General features: G+C 36.1%; 1 protein-coding gene across 1 annotated transcript in view; it reads right to left on the bottom strand.

The window, feature by feature from the left end:
- Nucleotides 1-17,045, bottom strand: part of EFCAB13 (EF-hand calcium binding domain 13) — a 101,850-nt gene that overhangs the window by 45,717 nt on the left and 39,088 nt on the right. Inside the window, exons 6-9 of the mRNA XM_043584901.1 lie at nucleotides 15,411-15,482; nucleotides 8,855-9,349; nucleotides 6,685-6,822; nucleotides 5,383-5,454 (exon numbers count right to left, since the gene is read on the bottom strand). Coding sequence (XP_043440836.1) covers nucleotides 5,383-5,454; nucleotides 6,685-6,822; nucleotides 8,855-9,349; nucleotides 15,411-15,482 — 777 coding nt within the window. The remainder of the gene's footprint in view (nucleotides 1-5,382; nucleotides 5,455-6,684; nucleotides 6,823-8,854; nucleotides 9,350-15,410; nucleotides 15,483-17,045) is intronic.

Genomic DNA, 17,045 nt, shown 5'->3' with positions numbered 1-17,045 from the left:
ATTTCCCCATTTAATTTTCTAACAATTTAAAATTCCTTAGTAGTCTGTTTCGCGGTAGCAGATACAGAAATAAGTAGAAAACTTTCAATCCTGAATAATGAATTGGGGTAAGGTTTTGTAGCAATACATGGCTCAGCCCTTGGTTAATCTTAGTTTATCTTCTGTATATATAAATATTATCACTTGGAAATAACTATCCCACATGTCTTTTTATGATACTTTGGAATATATGCTTCACAAATTTGGGCGGTATTCCCTCCATTAAATTTAAACAAATTTTTACTGCAATGAAAGCTTTCATGTTTATTTTTGAGAGAGAGAGAAAGGCACAGCATGAGTCGGGGAGGGGCAGAGAGAGAGGGAGACACAGAATCTGAAGCAGGCTCCAGGCTGTCAACACAGAGCCAGACATGGGGCTCAAACTCAGGAACAGCAAGATCATGACCTGAGCCAAAGTGGACCCTCAATCAACTGAGCCACCCAGGTGCCTACGCAATAAAATTTTCTTAAAATAACTTACAAACACATAGAATTATTAAGGGGGTCGACAGGTATGCATGCGGGTGTGTTTTTGTGTCAATTTTGGAACAAACTAAACTCAAATAGATTTTCTCTAATAGAATATTAGGATAGGTAAAGTGAGGAAGCTGGGCAGTGGAGGGCATTAAAGCCATTATCAGGAGTTAATCGACTTTAGGCAGTCACTGGACGTCATTATGGATTACTAAACAAAGAAATGATCAAAATGATGTCTGAATTAGATGATTCTTAAAATGATTCTTAAAAAGGTAATTTTTATGTATAAATATGTAGAACAAGATATATGATACTATCTTATGAACGGAATTTTTAGATGAAAAAAATTCTCATTTAAAAGTAAATAGCTGATGGGGCACCTGGGTGGCTCAGTTGGTTGGGCACCTGACATCAGCTCAGGTCACGATCTCATGACTCATGGGTTTAAGCTCTGTGTTGAGCACTGTGCTGACAGCTCAGAGCCTGAAACCTTCAGATTCTGTCTCCGTCTCTTTCTGCCCCTCTCCCACTCTCGTTCTCTCTCTCTCTCTCTCTCTCTCTCAAATATAAATAAACATTAATTTTTTTTTTTTTTAAAGTAAACAGCTTGTGAGTGATGTCAGTAAGATGGTTAAGTAGGACGCCCTGGACCCTTCTTCTCCCCACAAACACACTGATTCAGCAGAAATTAAAAAATAAATTCCTTTTGTGATAAATTAGAAACTAACTGACAGGCTCTTGTATCCCAGGAGAATGCAAAACAAGACGTACTGAAGCTGGTACAGACATTTGGGACACCCTCCCACAAGTGCTGCCTCCAATGCAGCACCATATGATCCAAAAAAAAAAAAGACTCTAGCTCCCAGCTTCACCCAAGGAGAAGAAGAGTTTGGTCCACGTATCCAGAAATTCAGCTTTTCCAAAATGCCTCCCCAGAAGATTGGCTTCTGTTTTGCCAGCCTTGGAGCTCTGATGGGTCTAGCACAGTCTAGTATTTGGGGTAGAATAAAGCGATGGCTTGGGCTGGTAGAAGGCAGTGATCCTCCCCTCTGTTCAGCACAGGATTAGATTAAAATTCCCAGCTCTTAGTTTCCTCCTGGAGAGGTAAAGAGTTTATCCAGCACGTCAACTTTTTCAGGGCGTCCCAAAGAACCATCAGCTATCTTGTCAGTCCTAGAGCCTGGGGAAGGAAAAAGGTGGTAGAGGCCTAGGGCCTATCAGGCTGGGCCGATGGGTGGGGGTCTTCTCCTGTATAGGGACAGTATGTGAGGACTGGGAGAGCTGCCTGCTTTTTCTCTTGCACAAACACCAACACAGAAAGTCCAAATGGAAATTTAATGACTAAAAAATATGATGACTGAAATTAAAAGTTCAGTGGATGGACTCAACAGCTGAAAGGAGGAGAGAAAGGTAAGAATCAATGAATTGAAAGCAACTGAAATCATCCGATGAACAACACTGAGAAAATAAACTGAAGAAAAAATGAACAGTTCCAGAGACCTGTAGGAATATAAAAATGATCTAACATTTGTGTCCATCAGAGTCCCAGAAGAAGAGAAAGAGACTTAAAAAGGCACTCAAAGAAATCATGCCTGCACACTTCCCAAATTTTTATCAAGAGACATTAACCTACAGATCCAAGACAAAAGTGGACCTCAAACAGGATAAATCCAAAGAAATCCATGTCAAGATCCATCATAATTAAACTTCTGAAAACTAAAGACAAGGGAACATTTTGAAAGCAGCCTAAGAAAAACACTATAGGGAAAGAAAACCAATTTGAATGACAGAATTTCCAGCAGAAACCATGGAAGCCAGAAATAAGTGACACAATATTTTTCAAGTGCTGAAAGTAAAGAACTATCAACGTAAAATCCCATATTCAGAAAAACTATTCTTCAGGAATGAAGAGGAAATCAAGATGTTCTCAGATGAGAGGAAACTAAAAGAATTTGTTGTCAGTAGACCTAAGAATGGATAAAGGAAGTTCTTAAACAGAAAACAAAGGATAAAACAAAAAAAAACTCTGGAATATCAAGAAGGAAAAAAGAAAATGGTAAGTCAAAATATGGGTAAATATAGTAGGCTTTCCTTCTCTTGAATTTTTTATTCAAGTCTGATGGTTGAAGTAAAAATAATGCCACCTGATGTGGTTTTAAATATATAGAAGGAAATATTTAAGGTAATTATATCATAAAGGAGGGAGCGATGTATATGGAGATAAGGCTTCTGTATTTCACTTGAACTGGCAAAATGATGACACCAATAGAGTGTGATAAGTTATGTATATATACCTGAAGCAACAACTTTAAAAGGTATACAAAGAGATATACTCTGAAACACTACAGATAAATCAAAATGGAATTCTAAATGTGGGCAAAAGATTTGAATATATATTTCACCAAAGATATATGAACAGCTAGTAAGCATGTGCAAATAAACTTGACATTATCAGCCATTAGGGAAATGCAAAATTAAAAACATAATGAAATTCCACTACACAATTATTATAATGATTATAAACAAAAAGATAATACCTAAATGTGGAGGATAGGAAGAAACCAGAATCCTTACACATTGCTGGTGAGAATGAAAATGGTATAGCCACTTTGGAAAACAGTTTGGTAATTTCTTTAAAAGTAAAACACAAATTTACCATACACACTAGCAATTATTCTCCTAGGAATCTACCCAAAAGACATGGAAACATGTCCACAGAAAGACTGCAATGCAAATGTTAATTTCAACATTATGCATACCAGTCCCAAACTGCAAATAACCAAATGTCATAAATTGGTGAACCATCAACAAAATGGAATATACCTATAAAATGTAATATGGACTTATTTAACCATACAAAGGAACAAACCACTGATACATACAACAACATGAATTAGCCTCAAAAAAAGTGAAGTCAGGCACAAAAGACCACATGTTTTATGATTTCATTTATATTAAATGTTAAAAAAAAAAAAAGGCAACTTTATGGAAACAGAAAGCAAATCAGTGGTTGCCTGGGAATGGAGGTAGGGATTAACAGTAAATGGGCACAAGAGAATTTTAGGAGTGAAGGAAATGTTCCAAACCTGGATTGTGTCCACTTCTGATTATATATCCCAAAGAATTGAAAGCAGGGGCTCAAAGAGGTATTTGCATACCCACATTCACAGCAGCACTAGTCACAATTGCCAAGAGGTAGAAGTAACACAGGTGTCTATTAATGGATGAATGGACAAACAGAATGTGGCATATACATGCAATGTGATATTAGCACGAAAAGGAAAGAAAAATCTGACACGTGCTACAACATGGATGAATCCTGCGGGCATTATGATAAGTGAAATAAGCCATTCATTCATAAAGACAAATACTATATGATTTCACTCAAGTATCTGGAGTAGGCAAATTCACAGAAGCAGAATTAGAATGATGGTTGTCAGAAGCTGGAGAGGCACAGATGGGTAGTTGTTGTTCACTGGGTATAGAGTTTCAGTTTTGCAAGATGAAAAAGTTCTAGAGATTCGTTGTACAACCGTGTGAATATACTTAACCCTAATGTTCTTGAACTGTACAGTTACAAATGGTTAAGATGGCAAATTTTATGTTACGTGTTAGATACCACCATTAAAAATAAATTTTAGGGGCACCTGGCTGGCTCAGTCCAAAGAGCATGAGACAATTGATCTTGGGGTTGTGAGTCTGAGCCCCATGTGGGGTGTAGAGATTATTTAAATAAATAAAACGTTAAAATAAAATAAATTTTAAAAACAGTATAATGGGGGAAATGGGAGGGAGGAGTCGGCTACAACCAAGACACTACTTCACAAAACAGCAATGAAACGGTGACTGAGTTCGTGAATGAATGATTGCAAGGTAAAGCACTCAAGAAATTTGCTAATAGTGTCTTTAAGAACACCACTTAAGCAATTCATCATAAGTGACAACTTATAATGTAGCTTTTTTTTTTTAAAGTTTATTTATTTTGAGAGAGAGAGAGCACACAGGGTAGGGGTGGAGAGAGAAAGAGAGAATCCCAAGCAGGCCCTGTGTTGTCCACAAGAAGTCCAACACAGGGCTTGAACTCACAAACTGTGAGATCATGACCGGAGCCGAAACCAAGAGTTGGACACTTAAGTGACTGAGCCACCTAGGCGCCACAATAATGTAGTTTTTAACATGAGACTTCATGTAAGTATAAGAGAAAAATCTCTTCCTTTAGATTAATTTTTCTCTATCTGAGAAATCCTTTGGGAAGACACAAAAAGCTTATCTTTCCTTTTTAGCATATGAATAAACAAAAAGAAATAAAAACAGCAAGGCTTAGTATCTTTCATTTCTCATTTTAATCTTGCTGAAAAATAATTATTTGCATAAAAACCCAAAATCATTGCAAGCAAAAATTTTTAACAAAACTGATTGTGGTGTTGATTGTATGACTCTATACATTTCATGAAAATTAGTGCATGAGTGAGTTTTATGTATGTAAATTATAGCTTAATACAATTTTTTCAGAAATGTTCTAAAACAAGGGAAACAAAACCAGTATTTCATTCAAACAAGTTCCTTATAAATTAAAAATCAAATCACCCATCAATTGCTAAAAATGGGGCTAATCACCTATTGGAATTCCTCATTACCTTACTCTACATTTATGTAGTACTTTACAGTTTTTAAAATCCATCTAACAATTCTGTGAGGGAAGCAAGTTAGCTATCACTACCCTAATGCATCAAGTTTTCATGGCTTGCCTGAGAATTTCAGAACTATTAAGTATCTACCCAAAAAGCAAACTCAGTTCAGTTGAACCTCTTTTCAACCTAACCACTTCTTTCCTCCAAATCATTTTAAAATAAATTTCCTACCTACCATCACATTCAGGGAGACTTTGCTCCTTGGAGAGAGCGCTCATAAAGTCATCTAACTTCACCATTCCATTTCCTGTAAAATAAAGACTTTAGATCATGCATTCTTTATATTTTTGCATAAAAGGTAAATTCATAGTTTCATACAACTATGAAAAAAATTACTTCTTCACTTCATCATAATTCTATTTCTCCTTTCATATCCTGTCTCTGAATTAGGTCAGTTCGTTTCATTTTGATAATTACTCAATAATTTTTAAATACCTATTATAAAGTGCAATGGACTGAGCTAGGTCCTCAATTTTTGATAGATATAGGAAAAAGGAAAGGTGACCATATATATGGGCCATGAGAAACTTAAGGAGTCTATTTCATACCATCATGAAAACCCAGTCAAAATGCTATCCATTAAGACACCTTGACAATACTGACCAATCCTGACAGACCCAAGTGTCCCCATTACTATCAGCTGATCCAATTAACTGCCTATTTTTAGATATACACCCTCCACAGTGATCCTACCAATCCTGATAAGCAACATGAAAGGGCTCAATAATTTTAGTAGCACCTACACCTTAGATTTTTTTTTTAATCTTCTTTCCCGTTTGCTTTAGCTAAGAAATTTTGCTCAGGTTCTAAGAATTCATTTCCCAAGAACATATTCCCAAGTCAGTCTTTCCCCAAAATGTTGCCTCTGCCCTCTCCTCAGCTGAACTTGTGTTGTGGATGGTTCTTACTTAATGATAAAACAACTTCTCCAATACAAAAGCTCTTCCTAGAAACTTAAAATCTGCCTTGAACTTACGCTGGTGACTGGGATATGCTATTTAACATCTAGATGCTAATCATCTGCCTTGATTGGTTAAGTATCATTAGCCCTAAATTCCTAGTTGTAGCACTTCCTTACCATTTTGGAATCTCCAGTTATTTCTTCTTGGATGCTTAAGCTATTTTCTCAGAGATTTTTGTACCCCTTGGATTTTGTGCTCTTATTGCCTGAACCTCCCTACAACTGGGCCAGCCTTTCCAGTACCTGTCCCATATGGAAAGGCATAGCTAGGGATAGTGATAGAGTGTTACATAACAATTCTGAGATATAAAAGGCCTAGTCCCTCCAAACCAATCCATTAGGGCAGATTTTCCAGGAATTTTTTTTTCCACTTTCCATTTTTATATCTGTTCTTTTAGAATCTTCTTTAGCATGGCCCATTCTGTTCCATTCCTAGTTGAGAACTTACTCCATCATTTAATACTATCCCATAAAAGTATCTAATTTTTTCAAAAAGTTTGGTATTATCAGTCTCACCATTTTGAGTAGTCTTTGCCACAATCTCCTTGAACTCTTTGTCTGATAAAGTAACTCCTATTGAAGGCAAAAAGGACTGAAATTCTTCTGCAGCAATGTAATTTTCTTGGAGTTTATTGATAGCTTCACAGATGTTTTCTAAATATACAAAATGTAGAAGACTATTCAGCCACAGAATTTATGTGTCTTAAGCAATAATTAGCACCCAAAGTCTTTAGCAATTAGAAAACAAGTTTTATCTAATTATTATTACCTCATATGACTGCTTTTTTCTTCGTATTTCTGTTGTATCTTACATTATACCTAAATATTTCCCATATAGGTCAAACAGAAAACAATCTTGAAGTTCTATAAATGTTTATAAACTACTTGTTTGGAGGAACAGCCTGTTCCAGTGACCCAGCCAATGCTGCTTGGTTCGGATTAAAATATAATGAACGAGTTCAAGAGATCACAACAACAAAGTGTTTAGTTTAAATTCCAGGATTCCAAGCAAACAATGAGAGTTCTTCCCCTTCCCATCATTTTAGGCTACCATGTTTTCAGTTCACAATCTTCAAAATCATAAAATCTTCGCAGTAGATACACATGGCCATCGTGAGTCCCCTAATATCATGCACTGAGATAGGCATAGTATCACTTCTCTGAAATTCCCACCAAAAATGCATAACCTGAACTTACGAAGAAATATAAGGAAAACCCAAAATGAGGGACATTTTACAAATTAACTAGTCAATACTCTTCGAAAGTGTCATGGTCATGAAATTATCCTAGATCAGAGGAGACTAAGGGACACATGACAACTGAATGTAATGTGTGATCCTAGATGAGACCTTGAACCAGGAAAAATACATTTATGGACCAATTGAAAAAAACTGAATAAGATCTTCAGAATATAAATAATATTGTATCAGTGTCAATTTCCTGATTTAGTTCACTGTACTGTGATTATACAAGATCTTAATACCTGGGAAAACGAGATGAAGAGTATATAGAAATGTCTTTCCCTTTGTGTAATTCTTATGATTTAAAAATTATCATAACAATGAAAAGTTAAAAATGTTTTTAAAATGTATATCAAATGACAGTCACATTTCAGAAATGTTCAATTACCATCAATTTATCTTGAGAAGTTATACCAGATAAACTATTTCACACTTCTCTTTACAAAGAATATTAAGTATGGCAAAGGTTGGCGACACCAGCAAGATAGATAAGCGCTTTCTTCCACAGGCTTCTTCTACCCAAGGGCTAAATGCCTACTACTCCACTGTTCCTTTAACAAGGGTTTTAATCTTACTGGAATATAAAGAACTCAGAATTAGGAATGAGGCACAGAGTAATAGTAGTGTATCAGTAAAGGAATCAGAAAGAACATTGTTGTGCCTCCTTAAAAGAGCACATTTTCTGTTCAACCGAGTTGTTTAAAATAGGTATTACTGTGTAAGAACCACTAGTATTTCACTAAGCACTCATTTTAACAATTACCTTCAATATTAAATGCAATAAAAAGATAAGTCACTTTCAAGAAAATAAACAACTTAAGTAACTTCAGCCAAGGACTATAGGAAGGAGTATTTAATTAAGTTCCACACACAGGACTTCTGTGATAGAGGTACCATGGAAGGAGGAAACTATATATTGGTTGGAAAACCTTGCTCATCTTTGAGAAAGACCATAAAGCCCTGGGGAACCAAACTGTAAAATAGTAGTTATTTTATCTTTCTTCATATTCCCATGTCCAAAAGAGATGATATCTGAAGCATTATCATATCATATTGGATATAGATATCACATATTTAAATGATGGAACCTGAACAAAAATTTCACATAGACTCCTTACATATTTAGTTTAAAAATTATAAAACAAGCATTTCCAAAAGAAAACAGGCCCTCTATTTCTAGGGAACTTGAGTGAGTTGAATTAATCTCTGAATAAACTTCTTGGTCAAAGTTAGGCATCTGAAAAAGGGAACACAACCATCTGAAAAGGCACAACTTAAAACCACAGTGTTATATACACTGGTCTATATACCAGAAGTGGTGATTACTCAATAGTATTGACAAATGAAACGCAAACAACTGTCTAATCAATGGTTAATTCAGCTTGTTTCTGTGATGACTCAAGAACTCAAGGACCTATATTTTGACTTACATATATGATACTGACCCAGAGCATTCACTGCAATCTTTTCTTTTGACGAAACCTGTTTTAGGAGGCTGGAATGCCTTCTCACAGCTGGCTTCTGAAGTTTGGGGATACTAAAATGATCACTTTTATCCAGAGACTTTTTGAGGCTTGTGATGCTCTTCAAGCTATGTGACGTAGACTTTGAGTCATGAATTTCAATCTTCTCTGAACTTTTCTTAAAGTTTATGCCATCCTTTGAATATGGTTCCCAGAATCCTATATCACTGCTATCAACCCCATTTAGGAATTTTTTTATTTGCAAAGGAGTTTTTGATCTTTTAAATTCAAGGTAATCATTATCCTCCATAATTTTATGATATTGGAGGTGTTTTCTATTTAACTTTGGGAATAATGATGGTTCACGTAGTCTGGAAGAGAAACTGCTTTTCATCCTATACTGTGGATAACATTCTGATATATTTGATAACTTTCTGTTTGAAGTAGATTCATCCAAGGCTGATGACTCCATAACTGCTAAGCAAGAGAAACATATTTAATTACTCTATTTACCTGTACCATTTGTAATAGTTTTTAAAAAGTAACAACTAAGTCCTCATGAAAACTATTCAAGAAATTATCAAGTGCTTAAATAAACAAAGTTTAAAAAGTTAAATAAGGTTAATATGTTGAAAAACTAACAGAGCTGATAACTAAGACTGAAATATTAACTAGGTTAAATATAATCTTCTGGTTTAATATATTTAAATTCCTTTATCCAAAGCTATTTGAAGTTACACCAAATCAAAAGTGATAGCCTACTGAAGTTTGTAGTTCTCATTCCCCACTCTGCCAATTTTGAAAGATTATAGGCTAAATATGCCAATACAGCTACAAATCCCTTAGTTATGAGCATACTGAAGTATAAGGAAGTTGGAGTGGGGAAATTTTTATTTATAAAATCAGAATACAGGGGCACCTGGGTGGCTCAGTTCGTTGGGCATCCCACTTCGGCTCGGGTCATGATCTCACTGCTCATGGGTTTGAGCCCCACATTGGGCTCTGTGCTGACATCTCAGAGCCTGGAGCCTGCTTCAGATTCTGTCTTCCTCACTCTCTGCCCCTCCCCCACTCACGTTGTGTCTCCCTCTCTCTCAAAAATAAACATTAAAAAAATTGTTTTTAACATCAGAATACAAATATTTACTCTCCTAAAGATTCTCAGTACTTGTGGGAAAAAATAGTTTGTACATAAAATAACCTCTTCAGAAAAATATTAATACAATGTCCCACTGGGGCTTCCTTTATAAAATTCATCTGACGGCTCAGAATAGTACCTTACGTTTGAATAACACATTTTAAAGTATTTCAAATGTTATAATACTTGATTTTATGATAGACTATTATTCTCCTCTTAGAAGTTTAAAATATGTTTGATCATTGAAGGCAAAACTTATAAAACATTGTCTGAAGTTTTCAGTGTGTATAGTGGTAATACATAATAAAATTACAGCTTAATGGAGGGAGGGTAAAAAGATCTATATAATGGTAAAACTTCTATATTCCACTTGAAGTGGTAAAATATTTATTTTAGTATACTAGAAAAGGTTAAGTATGTATACTATAATCCTTAAAACAACCACTGGAAAAATACAGAGATATAGTGAAAATACATATAGAATAAATTCACATACTAAAAAAATGCTCCCCAAAAAAGAAGGGATAAAATGGTTGAAAGACAGAGGAAAAAACAGAAAACAAATAATAATATGGTATACCTGGTCTGAATGTATAAGTAATTACATTACATATGATTTAAACACTCCAATTAAAATACAGGAATTGGGGCGCCTGGGTGGCGCAGTCGGTTAAGCGTCCGACTTCAGCCAGGTCACGATCTCGCGGTCCGTGAGTTCGAGCCCCGCGTCGGGCTCTGGGCTGACAGCTCAGAGCCTGGAGCCTGTTTCCGATTCTGTGTCTCCCTCTCTCTCTGCCCCTCCCCCGTTCATGCTCTGTCTCTCTCCGTCCCAAAAATAAATAAACGTTGAAAAAAAAAAATTTTTTTAAAAAAAAATAAAAAAAAAATAAAATACAGGAATTATACAAATAAATACAAAAAACATCACCCAACTCTGTGTGGTTTACAAAATACTTCAAAACTGGTGGTATAAGAAGGTTAAAAGTAAAAGGATGGAAAATACTTACCATCTAATCACTAATCAAAAGAAAACTGGAGTTCTATTAGAATCAGAAAAAGTAAACTTGAGAGAAAAGAAAATTACCAGTGATCACATACATATTGCATAATGATAAAAGCATCAGCTCACCAAGAAGATATAACTATTCTAAATGTGAATTCACCTAGCAACAGAGCTTCAAAATGCATGAACCAAAACCTGACAAAACTGAAAGGAGAAATAGACAAATCTACAATTATATTTGGAGACAATGTTCCTTTCTCTATAACAGAACTAGTAAAAAAAAAAAAATCAGCAAAGATACAGAAGAATGAATAACATGAATTATTATGCATGGGAGTGGGTATGTGATTATTAGTAATATCTATGTCAGAAAAGAAAAATTAATGAAAAAACTTCTACATCAAAGACAAAATTAGAATTCAAAATAAACTTTGAAACGTTCAGGTAATAGTAGCAAATTGAACAGCCTTCAAACACTCCATTTAAACTAAGGAATTTTGGGGATGCCTGGGTGGCCCAGTCAGTTAGGTGTCCAACTTCAGCTCAGGCCATGATCTCGCGGTTTGTGAGTTGGAGCCCCACATCAGGCTCTGTACTAACAGCTTGAAGCCTGGAGCCTGCTTTGGATTCTGTGTCTTCCCCTCTCTCTGCCCTCCCCGGCTCGCTCTCACTCTCTCTCTCTCTCTCTCAAAAATAAACTAAAGGAATTTTTAAAACATCACAAATCCATAATAACAAAAAGAAGAGGAAAAGAAACTACTACAATTAAACTTTGGAATCTGGAAAGCTGATGAACTTAGTAGACCTGAAAAGGCTGAACCATAAGGCAGAATGGGGAAAGCCAAGAAGCAACCCAATTCATAACACAAAAACTCCAAAAGCTCATAAATTAGTAGCATTTAGGTACCTCTAAAAGTGAGGGTCAGAGTGAAGCTAAAAATAAAGAACTGGTTAAAATCCCTTTAAGTAGTAATTTGATACCTAGGGTCTCTTCACACGGCCAGATATTCACTTTTATCCACTGGGCACAGCCAGTTATTGATCTTCTCCTACTCCAGCAGGAAAGTGACCATTCATCAGAAAGGGTTAAACACAAGGTCTCTGGATTATGGAATACTAAACACAATAGAGGGTAGGGGCATTACCTGCAAAACTCGGAGGGAGGCTTACACTGAATAATGGGAACTTCAGTCTTTCGTCTTATTTAACACCTGGAATTCTATGAAGCAAGGCTATACCTCCGGGAAGGATATTCAAAGTTTCTTTGAACACTCTGACCATCTCAAAAGGAAATATACCCTAAAGACAGTCATATTAAGGGTTTTCCAGGCAAAGAGCCCAGCCAGACCCGATAGCAGGGTTTCTCAATCTCAGCAGTACTGGCATTTTGAGACAGATACTTCTTTATTGAGAGAGCTGTCCTGTGTATTGTAGGATACTCAGAAGCATCCCTGGCCTCTCATCACTTGATGCCAGTAACACAGATTGTGATGACCAAAAATGTCTCCAAATGTTTCCAAATGTTCCTGGGGGAAGGGGAAGTTCGGGGCGGGGGGCGGGGGGAAATCTCCAAATCATCTCTGGTTAAGAATCACTATCCTACAGCTCATAATCAGCTAGTTTTGCCCTCAGTGTCAGAGCTTCCAAATAGCTTTTGAGTTCACCATTCTCAAATATGAGTAGACAACCAAAGATCACCAGACATTTGAGGAACACTCCTAAAATGAAAAACAAACAGAAAAAAATACCTTGGAGGAGACAGAATATGAATGAAAAAGGAAATCTCGAAAGCATTGCAACAGAAGTTCTTAGTTGCAACAGAAGATACTGTTTGTGGAACAATAGAAATGCCCATGAAATAAGAGGAGGATATTACAATAAAATAACAGAGGGGAAAGAAATTATTGGAAATTTAAAAGTACAAATGAAAAACTAAATAGAAGCATTGGAAGATAAATTTAAGGAACTCTCTCAGAAAACATAACAAAGAGTGGCACCTGGGTGGCTCAGTTAAGCATCCGACTCTTGATTTCAGCCCAGGTCATGATCTCACAGTCGTGAGACTGAGCCCTATGTTGGGTTCTGCGCTGGGTGTGGAGCCTGCTTAAGATTCCCTCTCCCTCTCCCTTTGCCCCTCTCCCACTCCCACTTGTGTAATAAATATAAATAAATAAATAATAAATAAATAAAGCATAACAAAGAGATAAGAGAAAAAGGTTAAAAAAAAAGGAATCATCCCATTATGTCACATATCCAAATATCAAGATTTCCACAGAGACAGAAAAAATAGAGGAAAGGAAATCATCAACAAATTATTTTAATTTTCCAGAATCAAAGGACGCTGTATTCAGCACAATCGTTACAAAGAAACTTCTTTCAAGGAGACTTTCAGAAGACTAGAAAATATCCTATATGCTCGAAAAAAAAAAATCAGTGTCAAAGTCAAGAGTCAGAAAATTTTGCACTTCAATGGCAATACTGAAAACTAGAAAACATAGAAAATTATTTACAATCTAGAATTCTGTACCCAAACTATCAATAAAATACGAAGACAGAATCTGTCATAGGAGGAGAGAAGTGAAAAGTCTCCAGCATGTTAATGAAGAAAGATCTCAAGATGACAGTTGCACACAAAATGTAGAGGGCAACAAATTCATACTGGAGAACATCAAAATACTCTAAAGATTTCTTCAAGAAGACAAAACTACTAGAACACCTTGTGCAGACAAACTTACGAAGAGGATATTTAGACAGTTGGCAGAGTTTAAGCTTCAATCAGTAATATATATACTTTTTTTTAAACCAAGCAAATAAGTAAGTAAGACAACTCAAAGAGGGAAAAGTTGTACATAAAGAGAAAGTAGCCACAAGATACTTACATGTGGCTCAGCAGTGAATACTGTGTACATAAATATATTAACATAAATACAGAATTAAAACTTACTCAATTACCCTATGACTATATTAGGAGGATGGATAGGTATGGGAAGTGGATGTGGTGGGGACAGGGAAAATGAAACAGAGCTAAATCCTTATTTTTCATATTAGGGAGTTTACTAGGTCTAACCAAAATTAAAAAAAAATCAACAAGAAGCAATACAAACATGTTATTTACAGTCATGAAGACAAATATCAGGTAATCAGCTAAAATGTTTGCCTCTGGAGAAACTAAGGAAAGGATCAGGCAAGAGCCTGCTCTATTTGTAGCAAGTTTATTAGAACTATATAATTCTTTTTTTTAATCTTTTTTAATCTTTATTTATTTTTGAGAGAGGCAGAGACAGACTGTGAGCAGGGGAGGAAGAGAGAGAGAGGGAGACACAGAATCCGAAGCAGGCTCCAGGCTCTGAACTGTCAGCACAGAGCCCAATGCGGGGCTCGAACTCACGAACCGTGAGATCACGACCTGAGCTGAAGTCAGATGCTCAACCAACTGAGCCAAATTGAGCTTAAAATTATACACATAGATAATCTTGACCAAAGGATGTCCGGACAGAGAAAGAAAAGGGAGTGACACCATGTGCAACAGGAAGAGATTTTTAAAAACGTACTTAATGAAGAAAAACAAAACTAATCATGAATGATACTGAATAATATACTAAAAACAATTTTTTAAAAATGTTTTAATGTTTATTTATTTTTGAGAGAGACAAAGCACAAGCAGGGGAGGGTCAGAGAGAGAAAGGGAGACACAGAATCTGCCTCAGCCTCCAGGCTCTGAGCAGTCAGCACAGAGCCTGATGAGGGGCTCAAGCTCATGGACCATGAGATCATGACCTGAGCCGAATTTGGACATTTAACTGACTGAGCCACTCAGGCACCCCTATATTAAAAATTTTTAACTGTCAATGTCAGGATGTCAGAATGACCCACAAGTTGCAAATTACGGTTTTTTTTCTTAGTGTTATTATTTTGTTTTAAAGTTGACTTCATGTTGCAAAATATTAAGGGAAAGAGAAAAGAAAATTATGGTAGTTACATAATCAATACTGATTAGGTATGTTTAGGATTTAAACTTTTATCTAAAGAGTTAGAGTAATGGGGGGGTGGTGCACATGGGTGGCTCGGTCGGTTAAGCATCCAACTTCAGCTCAGGTCGTGATCTCGCAGTGTGTGAGTTCGAGCCCCGCGTTGGGCTCTGTGCTGACAGCTCAGAGCCTGGAGCCTGTTTTGGATTCTGTGTCTCCCCCTCTCTTTCTGCCCCTCCCCCGCTCACGCTCTGTCTCTCTTGCTCTCAAAAAGTAAATAATACATTAAAAAAAATTTTTTAAAGAGTTAGAGTCATGGGGTCAGAGAAGGCTTTCAGAGTCCATATGATAAAACTTACAAATTAGGATTTAATTTAAAGGCAACTTATTTATAAATAATACTTGCTGTAGCAATGAGAGCTCACTTACAAAAATCTTCATACTGGTGCTGGAGTTCATCCAAAATAAATAGAATATCTCTAATATCCACCATGTGGTTACCTGTAATAGAAAGAGTAAGTTCAAGTACTGTTATTTCTTTTTTGAACACAAATCTAGTTTCCATCCCATTCTAATACAAAAACAGCACAGAGATGTGTGAAAGTAGGAACAGAGGTTGTGAATAATATCTAGAATTGTTAATAGCTCAGTACACACTGAAACATAAAAGACCATTATTTTCTTTTTCCCTTAATAAAAGAGTTTCCCATCAAAAGAAATTAGTCACATTTTAAGCTCCACAGCTAGGTAATCAGGTTAATATTTCATTCATTTAATAAATAGTGTTTTGAGAATTTACTATAGGTAGAATTTCAAGTTTTAGCTCTTTTGTCTTTCTCACTGGATTGTGAGCTCTTCAAGAGTACAGGATGTCATTTGTTTCCCCAATGCCTAGCAAATTATATACTTCCTAGCACTTAAAAACTAGTTTTTTTGAGGGGCACCTGAGTGGCTCAGTCAGTTGAGTGTTTGACTCTTAATTGGGGCTCAGGTCATGATCTCAGAGTTCATGGGTTCGAGCCCCACGTTGGGCTCTGCGCTGACAGTGCAGATCCTGCTTGGGATTCTCTCTTTCCCTCTCTCTCTGCCTCTCTCCCACTTGCACTGTCTCTCTCTCAAAATAAATAAATAAACTTTAAAAAATTTATTTTTTAAAAATTATTTTTGATGAAACAGGGAGGGGGACAAAACATAAGAGACTTGTAAATATGGAGAACAAATTGAGGGTTACTGGAGGGGTTGTGGGAGAGAGGGTGGGCTAAATGGGTAAGGGGCACTAAGGAATCTACTCTGGAAGTAATTGTTGCACTATATACTAACTAATTTGGACGTAAATTTAAAAAAATAAAATTAAAAAAATATTTTTGAATGAATAAATATACTAAAGGCTGTAAAGAATCATGCAATGTCTACATTGTGGATAGCAGTAAACCATTTACTTAGCGTCTTACACATGTACAGCACTCCCATAATTATAACTTCCTACCATTCCTGCCCTTGCCTCTGTCTAAAACCATTTTCCTTCTTGGACAGTGTATGATGGAGAATGGGGTCAGAGACAGTCACCTCAAATAATGTTGTTCCAATTGGACACCCAATAGTTCTTGCCTCCAAATGTCTGGCTTCGCTTGACATCCAAGGTGAGAAAGACCAGGTGTTGACTTACCTACTTATAAAAATACTAGGTTTGTTCTTCAGCCTATGCCTAAAAAATCAACTATTCAGTTATAAGCATAAGCAAAGACCCTGAAAAGAAGATGCCAGTTTTTAAAGTGCCTTTTGAGTCCAAGAATTATTATATACACTATGGTTTTGGTGTTGGGTAAGATTGATTCATTCTGCTTCTTTGAAAATTGGTAAGCTATGTCAGGTCCAGGACTTTAAATCACTGCAAAGCAAGTAAGTATTTGACCCAACCAAAGAAGTGCTAGACCAATTGATGTTAAGTTGTCTTCTGATTAGAACTGCTTCTTACATTCTGGGTTTTTTTAAAATTATTTTTAATGTTTATTTATTTTTGAGAGAGACAGAGACAGAATGCAAGTGGGTTGGGGCAGAGAGAGG

This window comes from Prionailurus bengalensis, chromosome E1, assembly GCF_016509475.1.
Source record: "Prionailurus bengalensis isolate Pbe53 chromosome E1, Fcat_Pben_1.1_paternal_pri, whole genome shotgun sequence".
Lineage (NCBI taxonomy): Eukaryota > Metazoa > Chordata > Mammalia > Carnivora > Felidae > Prionailurus > Prionailurus bengalensis.
Note: the sequence above shows the minus strand (reverse complement) of the source record. Positions and strands in the feature narration are given on the sequence as shown.